Here is a 27,705-nt window from a genome sequence, read left to right on the forward strand (position 1 = left end):
TGTAGCAGCTGTAGATGTTGTTGGAGCACCTGTAGTTGACTGTGCAGTTGTTGTTGTTGTTGTTGGGGAAGCTGTGGTTGTTGTTGGACCAGCTGCAGTTTTGGCCGCAGATGTGGTTGTTGTTGGAGCAGCTGTAGTTTTTGTTGGAGAAGCTGTAGTTGTTGTTGGTGCACCTGTGGTTGTTGTTGGAGCAGCTGTAGTTGTTGTTGAACCAGCTGTGGTTGTTGTCGGTTCAGTTGTGGTTGTGTGTGCAGTTGTTGTTGTTGTTGGAGCAGTTGTGGTTGTTGTTGGAGCACCTGTAGTTGTTGTTGGAGCAGCTGTAGTTGTTGTTGGGGCAGGTGTGGTTGTGTGTGCAGTTGTGGTTGTTGTTGTTGGGGAAGCTGTGGTTGTTATTGGAGCAGCTGTGGTTGTTGTGGGTGCAGTTGTTGTAGTTGTTGGAGCGATAGTTGTGGTTGTTTTTGGAGCAGCTGTAGTTGTTGTTGGAGCAGCTGTGTTTGTTGTGGGTGCATTTGTTGTTGTTGTGGGTGCAGTTGTTGTAGTTGTTGGAGCGATAGTTGTGGTTGTTGTTGGAGCACCTGTAGTTGAGGCTGCAGTTGTTGTTGGGGAAGCTGTGGTTGTGGCTGCAGTTGTGGTTGTTGTTGGAGCAGCTGTGGTTGTTGTTGTAGCAGCTGTAGATGTTGTTGGAGCACCTGTAGTTGACTGTGCAGTTGTTGTTGTTGTTGTTGGGGAAGCTGTGGTTGTTGTTGGACCAGCTGCAGTTTTGGCCGCAGATGTGGTTGTTGTTGGAGCAGCTGTAGTTTTTGTTGGAGAAGCTGTGGTTGTTGTTGGAGAAGCTGTAGTTGTTGTTGGAGCAGCTGTAGTTGTTGTTGGAGAAGCTGTGGTTATTGTTGGTGCAGCTGTGGTTGTTGTTGGAGCAGCTGTAGTTGTTGTTGGAGCAGCTGTAGTTGTTGTTGAACCAGCAGTGGTTGTTGTGTGTGCAGTTGTTGTTGTTGGAGCAGCTGTAGTTGTTGTTGGGGCAGGTGTGGTTGTGTGTGCAGTTGTGGTTGTTGTTGTTGGGGAAGCTGTGGTTGTTGTTGGAGCAGCTGTAGTTGTTTTTGGAGCAGCTGTAGTTGTTGTTGGGGCAGGTGTGGTTGGGTGTGCAGTTGTTGTTGTTGTTGGGGAAGCTGTGGTTGTTGTTGGAGTAGCTGTGGTTGTTGTGGGTGCAGTTGATGTAGTTGTTGGAGCGATAGTTGTGGTTGTTTTTGGAGCAGCTGTAGTTGTTGTTGGAGTAGCTGTGGTTGTTGTGGGTGCATTTGTTGTTGTTGCTGTTGGGGCGACAGTTGTGGTTGCTCTTTGAGCAGCTGCAGTTGTTGTTGAACCAGCTGTGGTTGTTGTTGTTGTAGCAGCTGTAGATGTTGTTGAACCAGCTGAGGTTGTTGTGGGTGCAGTTGTTGTAGTTGTTGAAGCGATACTTGTGGTTGCTGTTTGAGCAGCTTCTGTTGTGGTTTTTGTTGGAGCTGCTATAGTTGTTGTTGGAGCAGCTGTATTTGTTGTGGGTGCAGTTGAAGTTGTTGTTGAGGTGACAGTTGTGGTTGTTGTTGGAGCACCTGCAGTGGTGGCCGCAGTTGTGGTAGTTGTTGTGGCGACAGTTGTGGTTGTTGTTGTAGCAGCTGTGGTTGTTGTGGGTGCAGTTGTTGTAGTTGTTGGAGCGATAGTTGTGGTTGTTTTTGGAGCAGCTGCAGTTGTTGTTGGAGCAGCTGTAGTTGTTGTTGGGGCAGGTGTGGTTGTGTGTGCAGTTGTGGTTGTTGTTGTTGGGGAAGCTGTGGTTGTTGTTGGAGCAGCTGTAGTTGTTGTTGGGGCAGGTGTGGTTGTGTGTGCAGTTGTGGTTGTTGTTGGAGCAGCTGTGGTTGTTGTGGGTGCATTTGTTGTTGTTGCTGTTGGGGCGACAGTTGTGGTTGCTCTTTGAGCAGCTGCAGTTGTTGTTGAACCAGCTGTGGTTGTTGTGGCTGCAGTTGTGGTTGTGGCTGCAGTTGTGGTTGTTGTTGGAGCAGCTGTGGTTGTTGTTGTAGCAGCTGTAGATGTTGTTGGAGCACCTGTAGTTGACTGTGCAATTGTTGTTGTTGTTGTTGGGGAAGTTGTGGTTGTTGTTGGACCAGCTGCAGTTTTGGCCGCAGGTGTGGTTGTTGTTGGAGCAGCTGTAGTTTTTGTTGTAGAAGCTGTAGTTGTTGTTGGTGCAGCTGTGGTTGTTGTTGGAGCAGCTGAAGTTGTTGTTGAACCAGCTGTGGTTGTTGTCGCTTCAGTTGTGGTTGTGTGTGCAGTTGTTGTTGTTGTTGGAGCAGTTGTGGTTGTTGTTGGAGCACCTGTAGTTGTTGTTGGAGCAGCTGTAGTTGTTGTTGAACCAGCTGTGGTTGTTGTGTGTGCAGTTGTTGTTGTTGGAGCAGCTGTAGTTGTTGTTGGGGCAGGTGTGGTTGTGTGTGCAGTTGTGGTTGTTGTTGTTGGGGAAGCTGTGGTTGTTGTTGGAGTAGCTGTGGTTGTTGTGGGTGCAGTTGATGTAGTTGTTGGAGCGATAGTTGTGGTTGTTTTTGGAGCAGCTGTAGTTGTTGTTGGTGCAGCTGTGGTTGTTTTTGGAGCAGCTGTAGTTGTTGTTGAACCAGATGTGGTTGTTGTCGGTTCAGTTGTGGTTGTGTGTGCAGTTGTTGTTGTTGTTGGAGCAGTTGTGGTTGTTGTTGGAGCACCTGTAGTTGTTGTTGGAGCAGCTGTAGTTGTTGTTGGGGCAGGTGTGGTTGTGTGTGCAGTTGTGGTTGTTGTTGTTGGGAAAGCTGTGGTTGTTATTGGAGCAGCTGTGGTTGTTGTGGGTACAGTTGTTGTAGTTGTTGGAGCGATAGTTGTGGTTGTTTTTGGAGCAGCTGTAGTTGTTGTTGGAGCAGCTGTGTTTGTTGTGGGTGCATTTGTTGTTGTTGTGGGTGCAGTTGTTGTAGTTGTTGGAGCGATAGTTGTGGTTGTTGTTGGAGCACCTGTAGTTGAGGATGCAGTTGTTGTTGGGGAAGCTGTGGTTGTTGTTGAAGCAGCTGTGGTTGTTGTTGGAGCAGCTATAGTTGTTGTTGAACCAGCTGTGGTTGTTGTGGCTGCAGTTGTGGTTGTGGCTGCAGTTGTGGGTGTTGTTGGAGCAGCTGTGGTTGTTGTTGTAGCAGCTGTAGATGTTGTTGGAGCACCTGTAGTTGACTGTGCAGTTGTTGTTGTTGTTGTTGGGGAAGCTGTGGTTGTTGTTGGACCAGCTGCAGTTTTGGCCGCAGATGTGGTTGTTGTTTGAGCAGCTGTAGTTTTTGTTGGAGAAGCTGTGGTTGTTGTTGGAGAAGCTGTAGTTGTTGTTGGAGCAGCTGTAGTTGTTGTTGGAGAAGCTGTGGTTGTTGTTGGAGCAGCTGTAGTTGTTGTTGGAGCAGCTGTAGTTGTTGTTGGAGAAGCTGTGGTTATTGTTGGTGCAGCTGTGGTTGTTGTTGGAGCAGCTGTAGTTGTTGTTGGAGCAGCTGTAGTTGTTGTTGAACCAGCTGTGGTTGTTGTGTGTGCAGTTGTTGTTGTGTGTGCAGTTGTTGTTGTTGGAGCAGCTGTAGTTGTTGTTGGGGCAGGTGTGGTTGTGTGTGCAATTGTGGTTGTTGTTGTTGGGGAAGCTGTGGTTGTTATTGGAGCAGCTGTGGTTGTTGTGGGTACAGTTGTTGTAGTTGTTGGAGCGATAGTTGTGGTTGTTTTTGGAGCAGCTGTAGTTGTTGTTGGAGCAGCTGTGTTTGTTGTGGGTGCATTTGTTGTTGTTGTGGGTGCAGTTGTTGTAGTTGTTGGAGCGATAGTTGTGGTTGTTGTTGGAGCACCTGTAGTTGAGGATGCAGTTGTTGTTGGGGAAGCTGTGGTTGTTGTTGAAGCAGCTGTGGTTGTTGTTGGAGCAGCTATAGTTGTTGTTGAACCAGCTGTGGTTGTTGTGGCTGCAGTTGTGGTTGTGGCTGCAGTTGTGGGTGTTGTTGGAGCAGCTGTGGTTGTTGTTGTAGCAGCTGTAGATGTTGTTGGAGCACCTGTAGTTGACTGTGCAGTTGTTGTTGTTGTTGTTGGGGAAGCTGTGGTTGTTGTTGGACCAGCTGCAGTTTTGGCCGCAGATGTGGTTGTTGTTGGAGCAGCTGTAGTTTTTGTTGGAGAAGCTGTGGTTGTTGTTGGAGAAGCTGTAGTTGTTGTTGGAGCAGCTGTAGTTGTTGTTGGAGAAGCTGTGGTTGTTGTTGGAGCAGCTGTAGTTGTTGTTGGAGCAGCTGTAGTTGTTGTTGGAGAAGCTGTGGTTATTGTTGGTGCAGCTGTGGTTGTTGTTGGAGCAGCTGTAGTTGTTGTTGGAGCAGCTGTAGTTGTTGTTGAACCAGCTGTGGTTGTTGTGTGTGCAGTTGTTGTTGTGTGTGCAGTTGTTGTTGTTGGAGCAGCTGTAGTTGTTGTTGGGGCAGGTGTGGTTGTGTGTGCAATTGTGGTTGTTGTTGTTGGGGAAGCTGTGGTTGTTGTTGGAGTAGCTGTGGTTGTTGTGGGTGCAGTTGATGTAGTTGTTGGAGCGATAGTTGTGGTTGTTTTTGGAGCAGCTGTAGTTGAGGCTGCAGTTGTTGTTGGGGAAGCTGTGGTTGTTGTTGAAGCAGCTGTGGTTGTTTTTGCAGCAGCTATAGTTGTTGTTGAACCAGCTGTGGTTGTTGTGGCTGCAGTTGTGGTTGTGGCTGCAGTTGTGGTTGTTGTTGGAGCAGCTGTGGTTGTTGTTGTAGCAGCTGTAGATGTTGTTGGAGCAGCTGTAGTTGTTGTTGGGGCAGGTGTGGTTGTGTGTGCAGTTGTGGTTGTTGTTGTTGGGGAAGCTGTGGTTGTTGTTGGAGCAGCTGTGGTTGTTGTGGGTGCATTTGTTGTTGTTGCTGTTGGTGAGACAGTTGTGGTTGCTGTTTGAGCAGCTGCAGTTGTTGTTGAACCAGCTGTGGTTGTTGTTGTAGCAGCTGTAGATGTTGTTGGTGCAGCTGTGGTTGTTGTGTGTGCATTTGTTGTTGTTGCTGTTTGGGCGACAGTTGTGGTTGCTCTTTGAGCAGCTGCAGTTGTTGTTGAACCAGCTGTGGTTGTTGTGGCTGCAGTTGTGGTTGTTGTTGGAGCAGCTGTGGTTGTTGTTGTAGCAGCTGTAGATGTTGTTTGAGCACCTATAGTTGACTGTGCAATTGTTGTTGTTGTTGGACCAGCTGCAGTTTTGGCCGCAGATGTGGTTGTTGTTAGAGCAGCTGTAGTTTTTGTTGGAGAAGCTGCAGTTGTTGTTGAACCAGCTGTGGTTGTTGTCGGTTCAGTTGTGGTTGTGTCTGCAGTTGTTGTTGTTGTTGGAGCAGTTGTGGTTGTTGTTGGAGCACCTGTAGTTGTTGTTGGAGCAGCTGTAGTTGTTGTTGGGGCAGGTGTGGTTGTGTGTGCAGTTGTGGTTGTTGTTGTTGGGGAAGCTGTGGTTGTTATTGGAGCAGCTGTGGTTGTTGTGGGTGCAGTTGTTGTAGTTGTTGGAGCGATAGTTGTGGTTGTTGTTGGAGCAGCTGTGTTTGTTGTGGGTGCATTTGTTGTTGTTGTGGGTGCAGTTGTTGTAGTTGTTGGAGCGATAGTTGTGGTTGTTGTTGGAGCACCTGTAGTTGAGGCTGCAGTTGTTGTTGGGGAAGCTGTGGTTGTTGTTGAAGCAGCTGTGGTTGTTGTTGGAGCAGCTATAGTTGTTGTTGAACCAGCTGTGGTTGTTGTGGCTGCAGTTGTGGTTGTGGCTGCAGTTGTGGTTGTTGTTGGAGCAGCTGTGGTTGTTGTTGTAGCAGCTGTAGATGTTGTTGGAGCAGCTGTAGTTGTTGTTGGGGCAGGTGTGGTTGTGTGTGCAGTTGTGGTTGTTGTTGTTGGGGAAGCTGTGGTTGTTGTTGGAGCAGCTGTAGTTGTTTTTGGAGCAGCTGTAGTTGTTGTTGGGGCAGGTGTGGTTGGGTGTGCAGTTGTTGTTGTTGTTGGGGAAGCTGTGGTTGTTGTTGGAGTAGCTGTGGTTGTTGTGGGTGCAGTTGATGTAGTTGTTGGAGCGATAGTTGTGGTTGTTTTTGGAGCAGCTGTAGTTGTTGTTGGAGCAGCTGTGGTTGTTGTGGGTGCATTTGTTGTTGTTGCTGTTGGGGCGACAGTTGTGGTTGCTCTTTGAGCAGCTGCAGTTGTTGTTGAACCAGCTGTGGTTGTTGTTGTTGTAGCAGCTGTAGATGTTGTTGAACCAGCTGAGGTTGTTGTGGGTGCAGTTGTTGTAGTTGTTGAAGCGATACTTGTGGTTGCTGTTTGAGCAGCTTCTGTTGTGGTTTTTGTTGGAGCTGCTATAGTTGTTGTTGGAGCAGCTGTTGTTGTTGTGGGTGCAGTTGAAGTTGTTGTTGAGGCGACAGTTGTGGTTGTTGTTGGAGCACCTGCAGTGGTGGCCGCAGTTGTGGTAGTTGTTGTGGCGACAGTTGTGGTTGTTGTTGTAGCAGCTGTGGTTGTTGTGGGTGCAGTTGTTGTAGTTGTTGGAGCGATAGTTGTGGTTGTTTTTGGAGCAGCTGTAGTTGTTGTTGGGGCAGGTGTGGTTGTGTGTGCAGTTGTTGTTGTTGTTGGAGCAGTTGTGGTTGTTGTTGGAGCACCTGTAGTTGTTGTTGGAGCAGCTGTAGTTGTTGTTGGGGCAGGTGTGGTTGTGTGTGCAGTTGTGGTTGTTGTTGTTGGGGAAGCTGTGGTTGTTGTTGGAGCAGCTGTAGTTGTTGTTGGGGCAGGTGTGGTTGTGTGTGCAGTTGTGGTTGTTGTTGGAGCAGCTGTGGTTGTTGTGGGTGCATTTGTTGTTGTTGCTGTTGGGGCGACAGTTGTGGTTGCTCTTTGAGCAGCTGCAGTTGTTGTTGAACCAGCTGTGGTTGTTGTGGCTGCAGTTGTGGTTGTGGCTGCAGTTGTGGTTGTTGTTGGAGCAGCTGTGGTTGTTGTTGTAGCAGCTGTAGATGTTGTTTGAGCACCTGTAGATGACTGTGCAATTGTTGTTGTTGTTGTTGGGGAAGTTGTGGTTGTTGTTGGACCAGCTGCAGTTTTCGCCGCAGATGTGGTTGTTGTTGGAGCAGCTGTAGTTTTTGTTGTAGAAGCTGTAGTTGTTGTTGGTGCAGCTGTGGTTGTTGTTGGAGCAGCTGTAGTTGTTGTTGAACCAGCTGTGGTTGTTGTCGGTTCAGTTGTGGTTGTGTGTGCAGTTGTTGTTGTTGTTGGAGCAGTTGTGGTTGTTGTTGGAGCAGCTGTAGTTGTTGTTGGAGCAGCTGTAGTTGTCGTTGGGGCAGGTGTGGTTGTGTGTGCAGTTGTGGTTGTTGTTGTTGGGGAAGCTGTGGTTGTTGTTGGAGCAGCTGTGGTTGTTGTGGGTTCATTTGTTGTTGTTGCTGTTGGTTCGACAGTTGTGGTTGCTCTTTGAGCAGCTGCAGTTGTTGTTGAACCAGCTGTGGTTGTTGTTGGAGCAGCTGTAGTTGTTGTTGAAGAAGCTGTGGTTGTTGTTGGAGCAGCTGTGTTTGTTGTGGGTGCATTTGTTGTTGTTGTGGGTGCAGTTGTTGTAGTTGTTGGAGCGATAGTTGTGGTTGTTGATGGAGCACCTGTAGTTGAGGCTGCAGTTGTTGTTGGGGAAGCTGTGGTTGTTGTTGAAGCAGCTGTGGTTGTTGTTGGAGCAGCTATAGTTGTTGTTGAAGCAGCTGTGGTTGTTGTGGCTGCAGTTGTGGTTGTGGCTGCAGTTGTGGTTGTTGTTGGAGCAGCTGTAGTTGACTGTGCAGTTGTTGTTGTTGTTGTTGGGGAAGCTGTGGTTGTTGTTGGACCAGCTGCAGTTTTGGCCGCAGATGTGGTTGTTGTTGGAGCAGCTGTAGTTTTTGTTGGAGAAGCTGTAGTTGTTGTTGGTGCAGCTGTGGTTGTTGTTGGAGCAGCTGCAGTTGTGGCCGCAGTTGTGGTTGTTGTTGAAGCAGCTATAGTTGTTGTTGAACCAGCTGTGGTTGTTGTCGGTGCAGTTGTGGTTGTGTGTGCAGTTGTAGTTGTTGTTGGAGCAGTTGTGGTTGTTATTGGAGCAGCTGTAGTTGTTTTTGGAGCAGCTGTAGTTGTTGTTGGGGCAGGTGTGGTTGTGTGTGCAGTTGTTGTTGTTGTTGGAGCAGTTGTGGTTGTTATTGGAGCAGCTGTAGATGTTGTTGGTGCAGCTGTGGTTGTTGTGGGTGCATTTGTTGTTGTTGCTGATGGGGCGACAGTTGTGGTTGCCCTTTGAGCAGCTGCAGTTGTTGTTGAACCAGCTGTGGTTGTTGTTGGAGCAGTTGTGGTTGTTGTTGGAGCAGCTGTAGTTGTTGTTGAACCAGCTGTGGTTGTTGTTGGAGCAGTTGTGGTTGTTGTTGGAGCAGCTGTAGTTGTTGTTGGAGAAGCTGTGGTTGTTGTTGGAGCAGCTGTATTTGTTTTTGGTGCAGCTGTGGTTGTTGTGGGTGCATTTGTTGTAGTTGTTGGAGCGATAGTTGTGGTTGTTGTTGGAGCACCTGTAGTTGAGGGTGCAGTTGTTGTTGGGGAAGCTGTGGTTGTTGTTGGAGCAGCTGCAGTTGTGGCCGCAGTTGTGGTTGTTGTTGAAGCAGCTGTGGTTGTTGTTGGAGCAGCTATAGTTGTTGTTGAACCAGCTGTGGTTGTTGTGGCTGCAGTTGTGGTTGTGGCTGCAGTTGTGGTTGTTGTTGGAGCAGCTGTGGTTGTTGTTGTAGCAGCTGTAGATGTTGTTGGAGCACCTGTAGTTGACTGTGCAGTTGTTGTTGTTGTTGTTGGGGAAGCTGTGGTTGTTGTTGGAGCAGCTGCAGTTTTGGCCGCAGATGTGGTTGTTGTTGGAGCAGCTGTAGTTTTTGTTGAAGAAGCTGTAGTTGTTGTTGGTGCAGCTGTGGTTGTTGTTGGAGCAGCTGTAGTTGTTGTTGAACCAGCTGTGGTTGTTGTCGGTGCAGTTGTGGTTGTGTGTGCAGTTGTTGTTGTTGTTGGAGCAGTTGTGGTTGTTATTGGAGCAGCTGTGGTTGTTGTTGGAGCAGCTGTAGTTGTTTTTGGAGCAGCTGTGGTTGTTGTGGGTGCATTTGTTGTTGTTGCTGTTGGTTCGACAGTTGTGGTTGCTTTTTGAGCAGCTGCAGTTGTTGTTGAACCAGCTGTGGTTGTTGTGGCTGCAGTTGTGGTTGTGGCTGCAGTTGTGGTTGTTGTTGGAGCAGCTGTGGTTGTTGTGGGTGCAGTTGTTGTAGTTGTTGGAGCGATAGTTGTGGTTGTTTTTGGAGAAGCTGTAGTTGTTGTTGGAGCAGCTGTGTTTGTTGTGGCTGCATTTGTTGTTGTTGCTGTTGGGGCGACAGTTGTGGTTGCTGTTTGAGCAGCTGTAGATGTTGTTGGAGCACCTGTAGTTGAGGGTGCAGTTGTTGTTGTTGTTGTTGGGGAAGCTGTGGTTGTTGTCGGGGCAGCTGCAGTTGTGGCCGCTTTTGTGGTTGTTGTTGGGGCGACAGTTGTGGTTGTTGTCGGAGCAGCTGTGGTTGTCGTGGGTGCAGTTGTGGTAGTTGTTGGGGCGACAGTTGTGGTTGTTGTTTGAGCAGATTCATTTGTGACCGCAATTGTGGTTGTTGTTGGAGCAGCTGTAGATGTTGTTGGGGCAGGTGTGGTTGTGTGTGCAGTTGTTGTTGTTGTTGGAGCAGTTGTGGTTGTTATTGGAGCAGCTGTAGTAGTTGTTGGAGCAGCTGTAGTTGTTGTTGGGGCAGGTGTGGTTGTGTGTGCAGTTGTGGGTGTTGTTGTTGGGGAAGCTGTGGTTGTTGTTGGAGCAGCTGTGGTTGTTGTGGGTGCATTAGTTGTTGTTGCTGTTGGTTCGACAGTTGTGGTTGCTCTTTGAGCAGCTGCAGTTGTTGTTGAACCAGCTGTGGTTGTTGTTGTAGCAGCTGTAGATGTTGTTGGTGCAGCTGTGGTTGTTGTGGGTGCATTTGTTGTTGTTGCTGTTGGGGCGACAGTTGTGGTTGCCCTTTGAGCAGCTGCAGTTGTTGTTGAACCAGCTGTGGTTGTTGTGGCTGCAGTTGTGGTTGTGGCTGCAGTTGTGGTTGTTGTTGTTGTTGGAGCAGCTGTGGTTGTTGTGGGTGCAGTTGTTGTAGTTGTTGGAGCGATAGTTGTGGTTATTTTTGGAGCAGCTGTAGTTGTTGTTGGAGCAGCTGTGTTTGTTGTGGGTGCATTTGTTGTTGTTGCTGTTGGGGCGACAGTTGTTGTTGCTGTTTGAGCAGCTGTAGTTTTCGTTGAACCAGCTGTGGTTGTTGTTGTAGCAGCTGTAGATGTTGTTGGAGCACCTGTAGTTGAGGGTGCAGTTGTTGTTGTTGTTGTTGGGGAAGCTGTGGTTGTTGTCGGGGCAGCTGCAGTTGTGGCCGCTTTTGTGGTTGTTGTTGGGGCGACAGTTGTTGTTGTTGTTGGAGCAGATTCAGTTGTGACCGCAATTGTGGTTGTTGTTGGAGCAGCTGTAGATGTTGTTGGAGCAGCTGTAGATGTTGTTGGAGCAGCTGTAGTTGTTGTTGAACCAGCTGTGGTTGTTGTTGGAGCAGCTGTGGTTGTTGTTGGAGCAGCTGTAGTTGTTGTTGAACCAGATGTGGTTGTTGTCGGTTCAGTTGTGGTTGTGTGTGCAGTTGTTGTTGTTGTTGGAGCAGTTGTGGTTGTTGTTGGAGCACCTGTAGTTGTTGTTGGAGCAGCTGTAGTTGTTGTTGGGGCAGGTGTGGTTGTGTGTGCAGTTGTGGTTGTTGTTGTTGGGAAAGCTGTGGTTGTTATTGGAGCAGCTGTGGTTGTTGTGGGTACAGTTGTTGTAGTTATTGGAGCGATAGTTGTGGTTGTTTTTGGAGCAGCTGTAGTTGTTGTTGGAGCAGCTGTGTTTGTTGTGGGTGCATTTGTTGTTGTTGTGGGTGCAGTTGTTGTAGTTGTTGGAGCGATAGTTGTGGTTGTTGTTGGAGCACCTGTAGTTGAGGATGCAGTTGTTGTTGGGGAAGCTGTGGTTGTTGTTGAAGCAGCTGTGGTTGTTGTTGGAGCAGCTATAGTTGTTGTTGAACCAGATGTGGTTGTTGTCGGTTCAGTTGTGGTTGTGTGTGCAGTTGTTGTTGTTGTTGGAGCAGTTGTGGTTGTTGTTGGAGCACCTGTAGTTGTTGTTGGAGCAGCTGTAGTTGTTGTTGGGGCAGGTGTGGTTGTGTGTGCAGTTGTGGTTGTTGTTGTTGGGAAAGCTGTGGTTGTTATTGGAGCAGCTGTGGTTGTTGTGGGTACAGTTGTTGTAGTTATTGGAGCGATAGTTGTGGTTGTTTTTGGAGCAGCTGTAGTTGTTGTTGGAGCAGCTATAGTTGTTGTTGAACCAGCTGTGGTTGTTGTGGCTGCAGTTGTGGTTGTGGCTGCAGTTGTGGGTGTTGTTGGAGTAGCTGTGGTTGTTGTTGTAGCAGCTGTAGATGTTGTTGGAGCACCTGTGGTTGTGGCTGCAGTTGTGGTTGTTGTTGGGGAAGTTGTGGTTGTTGTTGGACCAGCTGCAGTTCTGGCCGCAGATGTGGTTGTTGTTGGAGCAGCTGTAGTTTTTGTTGGAGAAGCTGTAGTTGTTGTTGGTGCAGCTGTGGTTGTTGTTGCAGCAGCTGTAGTTGTTGTTGAACCAGCTGTGGTTGTTGTCGGTTCAGTTGTGGTTGTGTGTGCAGTTGTTGTTGTTGGAGCAGTTGTGGATGTTGTTGGAGCAGCTGTAGTTGTTGTTTTAGCAGCTGTAGTTGTTGTTGGGGCAGGTGTGGTTGTGTGTGCAGTTGTGGTTGTTGTTGTTGGGGAAGCTGTGGTTGTTGTTGGAGCAGCTGTGGTTGTTGTGGGTGCAGTTGTTGTAGTTGTTGGTGCGATAGTTGTGGTTGTTGTTGTTGGGGAAGCTGTGGTTGTTGGTGGTGAAGCTGTGGTTGTTGTTGGACCAGCTGCAGTTTTGGCCGCAGATGTGATTGTTGTTGGAGCAGCTGTAGTTTTTGTTGGAGAAGCTGTAGTTGTTGTTGGTGCAGCTGTGGTTGTTGTTGGAGCAGCTGTAGTTGTTGTTGAACCAGCTCTGGTTGTTGTCGGTGCAGTTGTGGTTGTGTGTGCAGTTGTTGTTGTTGTTGGAGCAGTTGTGGTTGTTATTGGAGCAGCTGTAGTTGTTTTTGGAGCAGCTGTAGTTGTTGTTGGGGCAGGTGTGGTTGTGTGTGCAGTTGTTGTTGTTGGAGCAGTTGTGGTTGTTATTGGAGCAGCTGTAGTTGTTGTTGGAGCAGCTGTAGTTGTTGTTGGGGTAGGTGTGGTTGTGTGTGCAGTTGTGGTTGTTGTTGTTAGGGAAGCTGTGGTTGTTGTTGGAGCAGCTGTTGTTGTTGTGTCTGCATTTGTTGTTGTTGCTGTTGGGGCGACAGTTGTGGTTGCTCTTTGAGCAGCTGCAGTTGTTGTTGAACCAGCTGTGGTTGTTGTTGCAGCAGCTGTAGATGTTGTTGGCGCAGCTGTGGTTGTTGTGGGTGCATTTGTTGTTGTTGCTGTTGGGGCGACAGTTGTGGTTGCTCTTTGAGCAGCTGCAGTTGTTGTTGAACCAGCTGTGGTTGTTGTGGCTGCAGTTGTGGTTGTGGCTGCAGTTGTGGTTGTTGTTGGAGCAGCTGTGGTTGTTGTTGCAGCAGCTGTAGATGTTGTTGGCGCAGCTGTGGTTGTTGTGGGTGCATTTCTTGTTGTTGCTGTTGGGGCGACAGTTGTGGTTGCTCTTTGAGCAGCTGCAGTTGTTGTTGAACCAGCTGTGGTTGTTGTGGCTGCAGTTGTGGTTGTGGCTGCAGTTGTGGTTGTTGTTGGGGAAGTTGTGGTTGTTGTTGGACCAGCTGCAGTTCTGGCCGCAGATGTGGTTGTTGTTGGAGCAGCTGTAGTTTTTGTTGGAGAAGCTGTAGTTGTTGTTGGTGCAGCTGTGGTTGTTGTTGCAGCAGCTGTAGTTGTTGTTGAACCAGCTGTGGTTGTTGTCGGTTCAGTTGTGGTTGTGTGTGCAGTTGTTGTTGTTGTTGGAGCAGTTGTGGATGTTGTTGGAGCAGCTGTAGTTGTTGTTTTAGCAGCTGTAGTTGTTGTTGGGGCAGGTGTGGTTGTGTGTGCAGTTGTGGTTGTTGTTGTTGGGGAAGCTGTGGTTGTTGTTGGAGCAGCTGTGGTTGTTGTGGGTGCAGTTGTTGTAGTTGTTGGTGCGATAGTTGTGGTTGTTTTTGGAGCAGCTGTAGTTGTTGTTGGAGCAGCTGTGTTTGTTGTGGGTGCATTTGTTGTTGTTGCTGTTGGGGCGACAGTTGTGGTTGCTGTTTGAGTAGCTGTAGTTGTCGTTGAACCAGCTGTGGTTGTTGGTGTAGCAGCTGTAGATGTTGTTGGAGCACCTGTAGTTGAGGGTGCAGTTGTTGTTGTTGTTGAGGAAGCTGTGGTTGTTGTCGTGGCAGCTGCAGTTGTGGCCGCTTCTGTGGTTGTTGTTGGGGCGACAGTTGTGGTTGTTGTCGGAGCAGCTGTGGTTGTCGTGGTTGCAGTTGTGGTAGTTGTTGGGGCGACAGTTGTGGTTGTTGTTGGAGCAGCTGTAGTTGTTGTTGGAGCAGCTGTAGTTGTTGTTGGGGCAGGTGTGGTTGTGTGTGCAGTTGTGGTTGTTGTTGTTGGGGAAGCTGTGGTTGTTGTTGGAGCAGCTGTGGTTGTTATGAGTGCAGTTGTTGTAGTTGTTGGAGCGATAGTTGTGGTTGTTTTTGGAGCAGCTGTAGTTGTTGTTGGAGCAGCTGTGTTTGTTGTGGGTGCATTTGTTGTTGTTGTGGGTGCAGTTGTTGTAGTTGTTGGAGCGATAGTTGTGGTTGTTGTTGGAGCACCTGTTGTTGAGGGTGCAGTTGTTGTTGGGGAAGCTGTGGTTGTTGTTGGAGAAGCTGTAGTTGTTGTTGGTGCAGCTGTGGTTGTTGTTGGAGCAGCTGTGGTTGTTCTTGGAGCAGCTATAGTTGTTGTTGAACCAGCTGTGGTTGTTGTGGCTGCAGTTGTGGTTGTGGCTGCAGTTGTGGTTGTTGTTGGAGCAGCTGTGGTTGTTGTTGTAGCAGCTGTAGATGTTGTTGGAGCACCTGTAGTTGACTGTGCAGTTGTTGTTGTTGTTGTTGGGGAAGCTGTGGTTGTTGTTGGACCAGCTGCAGTTTTGGCCGCAGATGTGGTTGTTGTTGGAGCAGCTATAATTTTTGTGGGAGAAGCTGTAGTAGTTGTTGGAGCGATAGTTGTGGTTGTTTTTGGAGCAGCTGTAGTTGTTGTTGGAGCAGCTGTGTTTGTTGTTGGTGCATTTGTTGTTGTTGTGGGTGCAGTTGTTGTAGTTGTTGGAGCTATAGTTGTGGTTGTTGTTGGAGCACCTGTAGTTTTTGTTGGAGAAGCTGTAGTTGTTGTTGGTGCAGCTGTGGTTGTTGTTGGAGCAGCTATAGTTGTTGTTGAACCAGCTGTGGTTGTTGTGGCTGCAGTTGTGGTTGTGGCTGCAGTTGTGGTTGTTGTTGTAGCCGCTGTTTTTGTTGTTGTAGCAGCTTTAGATGTTGTTGGAGCATCTGTAGTTGACTGTGCAGTTGTTGTTGTTGTTGTTGGGGAAGCTGTGGTTGTTGTTGGACCAGCTGCAGTTTTGGCCGCAGATGTGGTTGTTGTTGGAGCAGCTGTAGTTTTTGTTGGAGAAGCTGTAGTTGTTGTTGGTGCAGCTGTGGTTGTTGTTGGAGCAGCTGTAGTTGTTGTTGAACCAGCTGTGGTTGTTGTCGGTTCAGTTATGGTTGTGTGTGCAGTTGTTGTTGTTGTCGGAGCAGTTGTGGTTGTTGTTGGAGCAGCTGTAGTTGTTGTTGGAGCAGCTGTAGTTGTTGTTGGGGCAGGTGCAGTTTTGGCCGCAGATGTGGTTGTTGTTGGAGCAGCTGTAGTTTTTGTTGGAGAAGCTGTAGTTGTTGTTGGTGCAGCTGTGGTTGTTGTTGGAGCAGCTGTAGTTGTTGTTGAACCAGCTGTGGTTGTTGTCGGTTCAGTTATGGTTGTGTGTGCAGTTGTTGTTGTTGTCGGAGCAGTTGTGGTTGTTGTTGGAGCAGCTGTAGTTGTTGTTGGAGCAGCTGTAGTTGTTGTTGGGGCAGGTGTGGTTGTGTGTGCAGTTGTGGTTGTTGTTGGAGCAGTTGTGGTTGTTGTTGGACCAGCTGCAGTTTTTGTTGGAGAAGCTGTAGTAGTTGTTGGAGCGATAGTTGTGGTTGTTTTTGGAGCAGCTGTAGTTTTTGTTGGAGCAGCTGTAGTTGGTTTTTGAGCAGCTGTAGTTGTTGTTGGGGCAGCTGTGGTTGTGTGTGCAATTGTTGTTGTTGTTGTTGTTGGGGAAGCTGTGGTTGTTGTTGTTGGAGCAGCTGTGGTTGTTGTGGGTGCAGTTGTTGTAGTTGTTGTAGCGATATTTGTGGTTGTTGTTGGAGCAGCTGTAGTTTTTGTTGGAGCAGCTGTAGTTGGTTTTGGAGCTGCTGTAGTTTTTGTTTGGGCAGCTGTGGTTGTGTGTGCAGTTGTTGTTGTTGTTGTTGTTGCGGAAGCTGTGGTTGTTGTTGGAGCAGCTGTGGTTGTTGTGGGTGCAGTTGTTGTAGTTGTTGGAGCGATAGTTGTGGTTGTTGTTGGAGCAGATGTAGTTGTTGTTGGAGCAGCTGTAGTTGTGGCCGCTTTTGTGGTTGTTGTTGGGCCGACAGTTGTGGTTGTTGTCGGAGCAGCTGTGGTTGTCGTGGGTGCAGTTGTGGTAGTTGTTGGTGAGACAGTTGTGGTTGTTGTTGGAGCAGCTTCAGTTGTGGCCGCAATTTTGGTTGTTGTTGGAGCAGTTGTGGTTGTTGTTGGACCTGCTGTAGTTGTTGTTTGAGCAGCTGTAGTTGTTGTTGGAGCAGCTATAGTTGTTGTTGAACCAGCTGTGGTTGTTGTGGCTGCAGTTGTGGTTGTGGCAGCAGTTGTGGTTGTTGTTGGAGCAGCTGTAGTTGTTGTTGGAGAAGCTGTGGTTGTTGTGGGGGAAGCTGTGGTTGTTGTTGGACCAGCTGCAGGTGTGGTTGTGTGTGCAGTTGTGGTTGTTGTTGTTGGGGAAGCTGTGGTTGTTGTTGGAGCAGCTGTGGTTGTTGTGGGTGCAGTTGTTGTAGTTGTTGGAGCGATAGTTGTGGTTGTTGTTGGAGCAGATGTAGTTGTTGTTGGAGCAGTTGTTGTAGTTGTTGGAGCGATAGTTGTGGTTGTTGTTGGAGCAGATGTAGTTGTTGTTGGAGCAGCTGTAGTTGTGGCCGCTTTTGTGGTTGTTGTTGGGCCGACAGTTGTGGTTGTTGTCGGAGCAGCTGTGGATGTCGTGGGTGCAGTTGTGGTAGTTGTTGGTGAGACAGTTGTGGTTGTTGTTGGAGCAGCTTCAGTTGTGGCCGCAATTTTGGTTGTTGTTGGAGCAGTTGTGGTTGTTGTTGGAGCTGCTGTAGTTGTTGTTTGAGCAGCTGTAGTTGTTGTTGGAGCAGCTATAGTTGTTGTTGAACCAGCTGTGGTTGTTGTGGCTGCAGTTGTGGTTGTGGCAGCAGTTGTGGTTGTTGTTGGAGCAGCTGTAGTTGTTGTTGGAGAAGCTGTGGTTGTTGTGGGGGAAGCTGTGGTTGTTGTTAGACCAGCTGCAGTTTTGGCCGAAGATGTGGTTGTTGTTGGAGCAGCTGTAGTTTTTGTTGGAGAAGCTGTAGTTGTTGTTGGTGCAGCTGTGGTTGTTGTTGGAGCAGCTGTAGTTGCTGTTGATCCAGCTGTGGTTGTTGTCGGGGCAGTTGTTGTTGGAGCAGTTGTGGTTGTTATTGGAGCAGCTGTAGTTTTTTTTGGAGAAGCTGTAGTTGTTGTTGGTGCAGCTGTGGTTGTTGTTGGAGCAGCTGTAGTTGCTGTTGATCCAGCTGTGGTTGTTGTCGGGGCAGTTGTTGTTGGAGCAGTTGTGGTTGTTATTGGAGCAGCTGTAGTTGTTGTTGGAACAGCTGTAGTTCTTGTTGGGGCAGGTGTGGTTGTGTGTGCAGTTGTGGTTGTTGTTGTTGGGGAAGCTGTGGTTGTTGTTGGAGCAGCTGTGGTTGTTGTGGGTGCATTTGTTGTTGTTGCTGTTGGGGCGACAGTTGTGGTTGCTCTTTGAGCAGCTGCAGTTGTTGTTGAACCAGCTGTCGTTGTTGTTGTAGCAGCTGTAGATGTTGTTGGTGCAGCTGTGGTTGTTGTGGGTGCATTTGTTGTTGTTGCTGTTGGGGCGACAGTTGTGGTTGCTCTTTGAGCAGCTGCAGTTGTTGTTGAACCAGCTGTGGTTGTTGTGGCTGCAGTTGTGGTTGTTGCTGCAGTTGTGGTTGTTATTGTAGCAGCTGTAGATGTTGTTTGAGCACCTGTAGTTGACTGTGCAATTGTTGTTGTTGTTGTTGTTGGGGAAGTTGTGGTTGTTGTTGGACCAGCTGCAGTTTTGACCGCAGATGTGGTTGTTGTTGGAGCAGCTGTAGTTGTTGTTGAACCAGCTGTGGTTGTTGTCGGTGCAGTTGTGGTTGTGTGTGCAGTTGTTGTTGTTGTTGTTGGAGCAGTTGTGGTTGTTGTTGGAGCAGCTGTAGTTGGTTTTGGAGCAGCTGTAGTTTTTGTTAAGGCAGCTGTGGTTGTGTGTGCAGTTGTTGTTGTTGTTGTTGTTGGGGAAGCGTTGGTTGTTGTTGGAGCAGCTGTGGTTGTTGTGGGTGCAGTTGTTGTAGTTGTTGGAGCAGCTGTAGTTGTTGTTGGGGCAGGTGTGGTTGTGTGTGCAGTTGTGGTTGTTGTTGTTGGGGCAACTGTGGTTGTTGTTGGAGCAGCTGTGGTTGTTGTGAGTGCAGTTGTTGTAGTTGTTGGAGCGATAATTTTGGTTGTTTTTGGAGCAGCTGTAGTTGTTGTTGGAGCAGCTGTGTTTGTTGTGGGTGCAGTTGTTGTAGTTGTTGGAGCGATAGTTGTGGTTGTTGTTGGAGCACCTGTTGTTGAGGGTGCAGTTGTTGTTGGGGAAGCTGTGGTTGTTGTTGGAGCAGCTGTGGTTGTTGTGAGTGCAGTTGTTGTAGTTGTTGGAGCGATAGTTGTGGTTGTTGTTGGAGCACCTGTTTTTGAGGGTGCAGTTGTTGTTGGGGAAGCTGTGGTTGTTGTTGGAGCAGCTGTGGTTGTTGTGAGTGCAGTTGTTGTAGTTGTTGGAGCGATAGTTGTGGTTGTTGTTGGAGCACCTGTTGTTGAGGGTGCAGTTGTTGTTGGGGAAGCTGTGGTTGTTGTTGGAGCAGCTATAGTTGTTGTTGAACCAGCTGTGGTTGTTGTGGCTGCAGTTGTGGTTGTGGCTGCAGTTGTGGTTGTTGTTGGAGCAGCTGTGGTTATTGTTGTAGCAGCTGTAGATGTTGTTGGAGCACCTGTAGTTGACTGTGCAGTTGTTGTTGTTGTTGTTGGGGAAGCTGTGGTTGTTGTTGGACCAGCTGCAGTTTTGGCCGCAGATGTGGTTGTTGTAGGAGCAGCTGTAGTTTTTGTTGGAGAAGCTGTAGTTGTTGTTGGTGCAGCTGTGGTTGTTGTTGGAGCAGCTGTGTTTGTTGTTGGTGCATTTGTTGTTGTTGTGGGGGCAGTTGTTGTAGTTGTTGGAGCGATAGTTGTTGTTGTTGTTGGAGCAGCTGTAGTTTTTGTTGGAGAAGCTGTAGTTGTTGTTGGTGCAGTTGTTGTTGTTGTTGGAGCAGTTGTGGTTGTTGTTGGAGCAGCTGTAGTTGTTGTTGGGGCAGGTGTGGTTGTGTGTGCAGTTGTGGTTGTTGTTGTTGGGGAAGTTGTGGTTGTTGTTGGAGCAGCTGTGGTTGTTGTGGGTGCAGTTGTTGTAGTTGTTGGAGCGATAGTTGTGGTTGTTTTTGGAGCAGCTGTAGTTGTTGTTGGAGCAGCTGTGTTTGTTGTGGGTGCATTTGTTGTTGTTGTGGGTGCAGTTGTTGTAGTTGTTGGAGCGATAGTTGTGGTTGTTGTTGGGGCACCTGTAGTTGAGGGTGCAGTTGTTGTTGGGGAAGCTGTGGTTGTTGTTGGAGCAGCTGCACTTGTGGCCGCAGTTGTGGTTGTTGTTGAAACAGCTGTGGTTGTTGTTGTAGCAGCTATAGTTGTTGTTGAACCAGCTGTGGTTGTTGTGGCTGCAGTTGTGGTTGTGGCTGCAGTTGTGGTTGTTGTTGTAGCAGCTGTTTTTGTTGTTGTACCAGCTGTAGATGTTGTTGGAGCACCTGTAGTTGACTGTGCAGTTGTTGTTGTTGTTGTTGGGGAAGCTGTGGTTGTTGTTGGAGCAGCTGTAGTTTTTGTTGGAGAAGCTGTAGTTGTTGTTGGTGCAGCTGTGGTTGTTGTTGGAGCAGCTGTAGTTGTTGTTGAACCATCTGTGGTTGTTGTCGGTTCAGTTGTGGTTGTGTGTGCAGTTGTTGTTGTTGTTGGAGCAGTTGTGGTTGTTGTTGGAGCAGCTGTAGTTGTTGTTGGAGCAGCTGTAGTTGTTGTTGGGGCAGGTGTGGTTGTGTGTGCAGTTGTGGTTGTTATTGTTGGGGAAGCTGTGGTTGTTGTTGGAGCAGCTGTGGTTGTTGTGAGTGCAGTTGTTGTAGTTGTTGGAGCGATAGTTGTGGTTGTTTTTGGAGCAGCTGTAGTTGTTGTTGGAGCAGCTGTGTTTGTTGTGGGTGCATTTGTTGTTGTTGTGGGTGCAGTTGTTGTAGTTGTTGGAGCGATAGTTGTGGTTGTTTTTGGAGCAGCTGTAGTTGTTGTTGGAGCAGCTGTGTTTGTTGTGGGTGCATTTGTTGTTGTTGTGGGTGCAGTTGTTGTAGTTGTTGGAGCGATAGTTGTGGTTGTTGTTGGAGCACCTGTTTTTGAGGGTGCAGTTGTTGTTGGGGAAGCTGTGGTTGTTGTTGGAGAAGCTGTAGTTGTTGTTGGTGCAGCTGTGGTTGTTGTTGGAGCAGCTGTGGTTGTTGTTGGAGCAGCTATAGTTGTTCTTGAACCAGCTGTGGTTGTTGTGGCTGCAGTTGTGGTTGTGGCTGCAGTTGTGGTTGTTGTTGGAGCAGCTGTGGTTATTGTTGTAGCAGCTGTAGATGTTGTTGGAGCACCTGTAGTTGACTGTGCAGTTGTTGTTGTTGTTGTTGTTGTTGGGGAAGCTGTGGTTGTTGTTGGACCAGCTGCAGTTTTGGCCGCAGATGTGGTTGTTGTAGGAGCAGCTGTAGTTTTTGTTGGAGAGGCTGTAGTAGTTGTTGGAGCGATAGTTGTGGTTGTTTTTGGAGCAGCTGTAGTTGTTGTTGGAGCAGCTGTGTTTGTTGTTGGTGCATTTGTTTTTGTTGTGGGGGCAGTTGTTGTAGTTGTTGGAGCGATAGTTGTTGTTGTTGTTGGAGCAGCTGTAGTTTTTGTTGGAGAAGCTGTAGTTGTTGTTGGTGCAGTTGTTGTTGTTGTTGGAGCAGTTGTGGTTGTTGTTGGAGCAGCTGTAGTTGTTGTTGGAGCAGCTGTAGTTGTTGTTGGGGCAGGTGTGGTTGTGTGTGCAGTTGTTGTTGTTGTTGTTGGGGAAGTTGTGGTTGTTGTTTGAGCAGCTGTGGTTGTTGTGGGTGCAGTTGTTGTAGTTGTTGGAGCGATAGTTGTGGTTGTTGTTGGGGCACCTGTAGTTGAGGGTGCAGTTGTTGTTGGGGAAGCTATGGTTGTTGTTGGAGCAGCTGCACTTGTGGCCGCAGTTGTGGTTGTTGTTGAAACAGCTGTGGTTGTTGTTGGAGCAGCTATAGTTGTTGTTGAACCAGCTGTGGTTGTTGTGGCTGCAGTTGTGGTTGTGGCTGCAGTTGTGGTTGTTGTTGTAGCAGCTGTTTTTGTTGTTGTACCAGCTGTAGATGTTGTTGGAGCATCTTTAGTTGACTGTGCAGTTGTTGTTGTTGTTGTTGGGGAAGCTGTGGTTGTTGTTGGAGCAGCTGTAGTTTTTGTTGGAGAAGCTGTAGTTGTTGTTGGTGCAGCTGTGGTTGTTATTGGAGCAGCTGTAGTTGTTGTTGAACCAGCTGTGGTTGTTGTCGGTGCAGTTGTGGTTGTGTGTGCAGTTGTTGTTGTTGTTGGAGCAGTTGTGGTTGTTATTGGAGCAGCTGTAGTTGTTGTTGGAACAGCTGTAGTTCTTGTTGGGGCAGGTGTGGTTGTGTGTGCAGTTGTGGTTGTTGTTGTTGGGGAAGCTGTGGTTGTTGTTGGAGCAGCTGTGGTTTTTGTGGGTGCATTTGTTGTTGTTGCTGTTGGGGCGACAGTTGTGGTTGCTCTTTGAGCAGCTGCAGTTGTTGTTGAACCAGCTGTGGTTGTTGTTGTAGCAGCTGTAGATGTTGTTGGTGCAGCTGTCGTTGTTGTGGGTGCATTTATTGTTGTTGCTGTTGGGGCGACAGTTGTGGTTGCTCTTTGAGCAGCTGCAGTTGTTGTTGAACCAGCTGTGGTTGTTGTGGCTGCAGTTGTGGTTGTTGCTGCAGTTGTGGTTGTTATTGTAGCAGCTGTAGATGTTGTTTGAGCACCTGTAGTTGACTGTGCAATTGTTGTTGTTGTTGTTGTTGGGGAAGTTGTGGTTGTTGTTGGACCAGCTGCAGTTTTGACCGCAGATGTGGTTGTTGTTGGAGCAGCTGTAGTTGTTGTTGAACCAGCTGTGGTTGTTGTCGGTGCAGTTGTGGTTGTGTGTGCAGTTGTTGTTGTTGTTGTTGGAGCAGTTGTGGTTGTTGTTGGAGCAGCTGTAGTTGGTTTTGGAGCAGCTGTAGTTTTTGTTAAGGCAGCTGTGGTTGTGTGTGCAGTTGTTGTTGTTGTTGTTGTTGGGGAAGCTGTGGTTGTTGTTGGAGCAGCTGTGGTTGTTGTGGGTGCAGTTGTTGTAGTTGTTGGAGCAGCTGTAGTTGTTGTTGGGGCAGGTGTGGTTGTGTGTGCAGTTGTGGTTGTTGTTGTTGGGGCAACTGTGGTTGTTGTTGGAGCAGCTGTGGTTGTTGTGAGTGCAGTTGTTGTAGTTGTTGGAGCGATAGTTGTGGTTGTTTTTGGAGCAGCTGTAGTTGTTGTTGGAGCAGCTGTGTTTGTTGTGGGTGCATTTGTTGTTGTTGTGGGTGCAGTTGTTGTAGTTGTTGGAGCGATAGTTGTGGTTGTTGTTGGAGCACCTGTTGTTGAGGGTGCAGTTGTTGTTGGGGAAGCTGTGGTTGTTGTTGGAGCAGCTATAGTTGTTGTTGAACCAGCTGTGGTTGTTGTGGCTGCAGTTGTGGTTGTGGCTGCAGTTGTGGTTGTTGTTGGAGCAGCTGTGGTTATTGTTGTAGCAGCTGTAGATGTTGTTGGAGCACCTGTAGTTGACTGTGCAGTTGTTGTTGTTGTTGTTGGGGAATCTGTGGTTGTTGTTGGACCAGCTGCAGTTTTGGCCGCAGATGTGGTTGTTGTAGGAGCAGCTGTAGTTTTTGTTGGAGAAGCTGTAGTTGTTGTTGGTGCAGCTGTGGTTGTTGTTGGAGCAGCTGTGTTTGTTGTTGGTGCATTTGTTGTTGTTGTGGGGGCAGTTGTTGTAGTTGTTGGAGCGATAGTTGTTGTTGTTGTTGGAGCAGCTGTAGTTTTTGTTGGAGAAGCTGTAGTTGTTGTTGGTGCAGTTGTTGTTGTTGTTGGAGCAGTTGTGGTTGTTGTTGGAGCAGCTGTAGTTGTTGTTGGGGCAGGTGTGGTTGTGTGTGCAGTTGTGGTTGTTGTTGTTGGGGAAGTTGTGGTTGTTGTTGGAGCAGCTGTGGTTGTTGTGGGTGCAGTTGTTGTAGTTGTTGGAGCGATAGTTGTGGTTGTTTTTGGAGCAGCTGTAGTTGTTGTTGGAGCAGCTGTGTTTGTTGTGGGTGCATTTGTTGTTGTTGTGGGTGCAGTTGTTGTAGTTGTTGGAGCGATAGTTGTGGTTGTTGTTGGGGCACCTGTAGTTGAGGGTGCAGTTGTTCTTGGGGAAGCTGTGGTTGTTGTTGGAGCAGCTGCACTTGTGGCCGCAGTTGTGGTTGTTGTTGAAACAGCTGTGGTTGTTGTTGGAGCAGCTATAGTTGTTGTTGAACCAGCTGTGGTTGTTGTGGCTGCAGTTGTGGTTGTGGCTGCAGTTGTGGTTGTTGTTGTAGCAGCTGTTTTTGTTGTTGTACCAGCTGTAGATGTTGTTGGAGCACCTGTAGTTGACTGTGCAGTTGTTGTTGTTGTTGTTGGGGAAGCTGTGGTTGTTGTTGGAGCAGCTGTAGTTTTTGTTGGAGAAGCTGTAGTTGTTGTTGGTGCAGCTGTGGTTGTTGTTGGAGCAGCTGTAGTTGTTGTTGAACCAGCTGTGGTTGTTGTCGGTGCAGTTGTGGTTGTGTGTGCAGTTGTTGTTGTTGTTGGAGCAGTTGTGGTTGTTATTGGAGCAGCTGTAGTTGTTGTTGGAACAGCTGTAGTTCTTGTTGGGGCAGGTGTGGTTGTGTGTGCAGTTGTGGTTGTTGTTGTTGGGGAAGCTGTGGTTGTTGTTGGAGCAGCTGTGGTTGTTGTGGGTGCATTTGTTGTTGTTGCTGTTGGGGCGACAGTTGTGGTTGCTCTTTGAGCAGCTGCAGTTGTTGTTGAACCAGCTGTGGTTGTTGTGGCTGCAGTTGTGGTTGTGGCTGCAGTTTTGGTTGTTGTTGGAGCAGCTGTGGTTGTTGTGGGTGCAGTTGTTGTAGTGGTTGGAGCGATAGTTGTGGTTGTTTTTGGAGCAGCTGTAGTTGTTGTTGGAGCAGCTGTGTTTGTTGTGGGTGCATTTGTTGTTGTTGTGGGTGCAGTTGTTGTAGTTGTTGGAGCGATAGTTGTGGTTGTTGTTGGGGCACCTGTAGTTGAGGGTGCAGTTGTTGTTGGGGAAGCTGTGGTTGTTGTTGGAGCAGCTGCACTTGTGGCCGCAGTTGTGGTTGTTGTTGAAACAGCTGTGGTTGTTGTTGGAGCAGCTATAGTTGTTGTTGAACCAGCTGTGGTTGTTGTGGCTGCAGTTGTGGTTGTGGCTGCAGTTGTGGTTGTTGTTGTAGCAGCTGTTTTTGTTGTTGTAGCAGCTTTAGATATTGTTGGAGCATCTGTAGTTGACTGTGCAGTTGTTGTTGTTGGGGAAGCTGTGGTTGTTGTTGGAGCAGCTGTGGTTGTTGTTGGAGCAGCTGTAGTTGTTGTTGAACCAGCTGTGGTTGTTATCGGTGCAGTTGTGGTTGTGTGTGCAGTTGTTGTTGTTGTTGGAGCACTTGTGGTTGTTGTTGGAGCAGCTGTAGTTGTTGTTGTAGCAGCTGTAGTTGTTGTTGGGGCAGGTGTGGTTGTGTGTGCAGTTGTGGTTGTTGTTGTTGGAGAAGCTGTGGTTGTTGTTGGAGCAGCTGTGGTGTTTGTGGGTGTAGTTGTTGTAGTTGTTGGAGCGATAGTTGTGGTTGTTTTTGGAGCAGCTGTAGTTGTTGTTGGAGCAGCTGTGTTTGTTGTGGGTGCATTTGTTGTTGTTGCTGTTGGGGCGACAGTTGTGGTTGCTGTTTGAGCAGCTGTAGTTGTCGTTGAACCAGCTGTGGTTGTTGTTGTAGCAGCTGTAGATGTTGTTGGAGCACCTGTAGTTGAGGGTGCAGTTGTTGTTGTTTTTGTTGTTGGGGAAGCTGTGGTTGTTGTCGGGGCAGCTGCAGTTGTGGCTTCTTCTGTGGTTGTTGTTGGGGCGACAGTTGTGGTTGTTGTCGGAGCAGCTGTGGTTGTCGTGGGTGCAGTTGTGGTAGTTGTTGGGGCGACAATTGTGGTTGTTATTGGAGCAGCTTCAGTTGTATCCGCAATTGTGGTTGTTGTTGGAGCAGCTGTAGATGATGTTGGAGCACCTGTAGTTGAGGGTGCAGTTGTTGTGGTTGTTGTTGGAGCAGCTGTAGTTGTTCTTGGAGAAGCTGTGGTTGTTGTTAGAGAAGCTGTGGTTGTTGTTAGAGCAGCTGTGGTTGTTGTTAGAGCAGCTGTGGTTGTTGTGGGTGCAGTTGTGGTTGTGTGTGCAGTTGTTGTTGTTGTTGTTGGAGCAGCTGTGGTTGTTGTTGTAGCAGCTGTAGATGTTGTTGGAGCAGCTGTAGTTGTTGTTGGAGAAGCTGTGGTTGTTGTTGGAGCAGCTGTGGTTGTTGTTGGAGAAGCTGTCATTGTTGCTGGAGCAGCTGTGGTTGTTGTTTGAGCAGCTGTGGTTGTTTTTGGCGCAGTTGTGGCTGTTGTTGGGGCGGCAGTTGTGGTTGTTATTGGAGCAGCTGTGGTTGTTGTTGGGGTGGTACTTGTCGTTATTGTCAGAGCAGCTGTGGTTGTTTGTTCAGTAGTTGTTGTTGTTTGAGCAGATGTAGCTGTTGTTGGGGTGGCTGTGGTTGTTGTTGGAGCAGTTGTAGTTGTTGTTGGGGCGGCAGTTGTGGTTGTTGTTGGGTCAGCTGTTTTTGTTGTTGGAGCAGCTGTGGTTGTTGTTGGAGCTTCTGTAGTTGTTGTTGGATCAGCTGTGGTTGTTGTTGGAGCAGCTGTGGTTGTGGGTGCAGTTGTGGTTTTTGTTGGGGCGGCACTTGTGGTTGTTGTTGGGGTAGCTGTGTTTGTGGGTGCAGCTGTTTTAGTTGTTGGAGCAGCTGTGGCTGTGGCCGCAATTGTGGTTATTGTCGGTGCAGCTGTGGTTGTGGTCGCAGTTGTGGTTATTGTCGGTGCAGCTGTGGTTGTGGTCGCAGTTGTGGTTGTTGTTGGGGAAGTTGTGGTTGTTCTTGGAGCAGCTGTAGTTGTGACCGCAGTTATGGTTGTTGTTGGCGCAGCTGTAGTTGTTGTTTTGGATATTGGTGTCGTAGCTGTGCAGACTTAGTAGAAACTATTTTGTTATTTTTACATGTGGTTACATATTTTAACTAAATATAACAGTTTCTCATGAATAGATATTTGTCTTACCAACAAATAGAAGAAATCTGACACCAATCTTTTCACCCATGGTGATGGTGTTTTCCTGTTGCCTTCTCTAAAAATGATAATTGTTGTGGATAAAAGATGTAAAAGAGAGCCTAAAAACATAATCTGTCCACAATATCAATTTTATTTTGTATAACTTTCCATAGAATAAAAAATGTTATTTCATTAAACACATTAAACATTAAAGTTCTAACACATTCCTTTTTTTAATTTATGATGGCAACTTTACATTTAAAAGTCCCTTGTATTCTCTCTAGTCATAAATATTTTTCCTACCAGGGCTTTTTCAGTATACTTTTGCAACTTTTCACTTTTTTTAGTTCATAATAGTTTCACAATTAGTCTACATATTTCAGTACACTGTTTGTTTGAACGAGAAGCATAGTATTAATAATGGATGACAGAAAAAACTTTATAGTTGATTGGTCATCAAAGTATCATTGAATATTAGAGAAAGGGATGATTATGGATCCGAGATTCATTTAGACATGCTGTACATCATGTTGAATGCGATATTGTAAACCATTATTCTCTCAAACACACCTTAAGTTTTTTTCCTAGTATTTTTGAAACATGGAAAACATTCCATGAGAAAAAAATAGACAAAGAATGTCCAAATAAATAAATTTTTGGCAATATTTTATCAGTGATTTTTTGAACGTCGCTGAGTAACTCATGTATGACTCAATATATTCTAAACTGATTACAGACGGAAAAAAGAAGAAAAAAGAACACACAAAAACAGTTCACCTGAAATATCACATGTTGATGTCAGTTATTTCTTTTCTTATAGGATTACTTACATATTACTTCTCTGCTTGTATGTCGTCTTCTGAAGTGGAAGAAAGTGCTTTCTGATTTGAGCTCCTCCTTTTATGAGCAGGCAAATATGTGCAGGTGGAGCAATGGTAGTTATTGTCATGGTTAAAGGTGTGTGCATTAACCATCCAATTACCTTTCTCCTATTGTCCTCCTGAAACAGTCAGCTGGGTGTGTAACACTGTAAGACTGCCAAATCTTGATTGAGGTTTTCATTATAATGCATGACAGGTTAAATAAAAATAAGTACAATGAAACATCATATATCTATAGTAGCATTAAACAACCAGTGGGTGGCAGGGTATGGAATGACACATCAGTGACACAAATACAAGAAAACAAACAGAGAACAAAAAATCAAAATCCTTATCCGAAAACTACAAGACTTCAGCCATAAAGAATGCAAGATTAAGGATACTCTTAACTAAGAATAAGGAATTGCAATTCAAAAGACCCAGGACGATGACATAGAATGCCTTTTGGACACCTCCTAGGTGAGGTGCGGCTCACCTCACCTAGGAGATATTCTTGATCCCTACTGGGAGGAGCTCCCAGGGCAGACTCAGGACTTTGTGGAGAGATTATATCTGAACGACTCTGTGTTCCTCCTGATCAGCCAGAACAGCCCGCTGGTGAGAGGTAAGTCCGAGTTCCTCTGCTCAGACTGATGCCCCACAGCAAAAACCTGAATAAGTGGTAGAAAATTAATTGATGATTGATGCTTTTAAAGTAGACCCTAAACCTAAGGAAAAGGCTCATCATAACACTCCAAAGTAAGTTAAGGAACAAGTTGTAATAAAGCAGATAAAACAAGTAAAATGCCAAGCATTGTTTTAGTCTCTTTTACATCAAGTTCATACAAACCCTACCTTTATTCTGCAGATTCTACTCTTGGTTCCGAGAGGAGAAAAATAGATTTCAGTGTAGTGGCAGCCTATCCTATCCAACCCATCTGAGATGGCAAAGCACTTTACACAACTTGCCTCATTCACCCATTCATACAAGCACTCTTTTTAGACACTTCTTCTGCACAAGTGCTTTCTATCTAACATTTATTCTTTGATGGATGCATTGGACAGCAACTTGCCCAAGGACATGTAG

At 47.3% G+C, this 27,705-nt stretch overlaps 4 protein-coding genes across 4 annotated transcripts in view; all 4 read right to left on the bottom strand.

Annotated features, from left to right (window-relative positions):
• The window catches only part of LOC146492474 (uncharacterized), a 233,236-nt gene that overhangs the window by 102,841 nt on the left and 102,690 nt on the right, over window positions 1–27,705 (bottom strand). The window lies entirely within an intron of this gene.
• LOC146492482 (uncharacterized) lies at window positions 124–19,321 on the bottom strand (the record flags this gene model as incomplete). The annotated part of the gene is made up of 2 exons (XM_085149363.1): window positions 124–2,258; window positions 17,910–19,321. Coding segments are annotated over 2 exons (3,438 nt in total), but the record flags the coding sequence as incomplete, so codon positions are not given.
• LOC146492483 (uncharacterized) lies at window positions 19,310–20,785 on the bottom strand (the record flags this gene model as incomplete). Its single annotated transcript, XM_085149364.1, has 1 exon — window positions 19,310–20,785. A coding segment is annotated over one exon (1,464 nt), but the record flags the coding sequence as incomplete, so codon positions are not given.
• Window positions 20,774–26,769, bottom strand: LOC146492484 (uncharacterized). The gene is made up of 4 exons (XM_085149365.1): window positions 26,589–26,769; window positions 25,768–25,834; window positions 24,181–25,679; window positions 20,774–23,923 (listed from the first exon to the last, which is right to left on the bottom strand). Exons 2-4 carry the CDS (start codon window positions 25,805–25,807, stop codon window positions 20,789–20,791), a joined length of 4,674 nt encoding a protein of 1,557 aa, XP_085005491.1. The 5' UTR covers window positions 25,808–25,834; window positions 26,589–26,769; the 3' UTR covers window positions 20,774–20,788.

The sequence above is a fragment of the Neolamprologus multifasciatus genome, chromosome 22 (genome assembly GCF_963576455.1).
Source record: "Neolamprologus multifasciatus chromosome 22, fNeoMul1.2, whole genome shotgun sequence".
In the NCBI taxonomy this organism is placed as follows: Eukaryota; Metazoa; Chordata; class Actinopteri; order Cichliformes; family Cichlidae; genus Neolamprologus; species Neolamprologus multifasciatus.

What these genes read in the sequence shown, in the direction of transcription:
- LOC146492484 (XM_085149365.1), bottom strand. Translation starts at nt 25,807, where the DNA reads ATGGGTGAAAAGATTGGTGTCAGATTTCTTCTATTTGTTG. An exon ending in CAGATTTCTTCTATTTGTTG is followed by an intron (nt 25,680 to 25,767) that starts GTAAGACAAATA and finishes GTTTCTACTAAG; the next exon opens with TCTGCACAGCTACGACACCA. An exon ending in CAACAACAACAACCACAACT is followed by an intron (nt 23,924 to 24,180) that starts GCACACACAACC and finishes AACAATATCTAA; the next exon opens with AGCTGCTACAACAACAAAAA.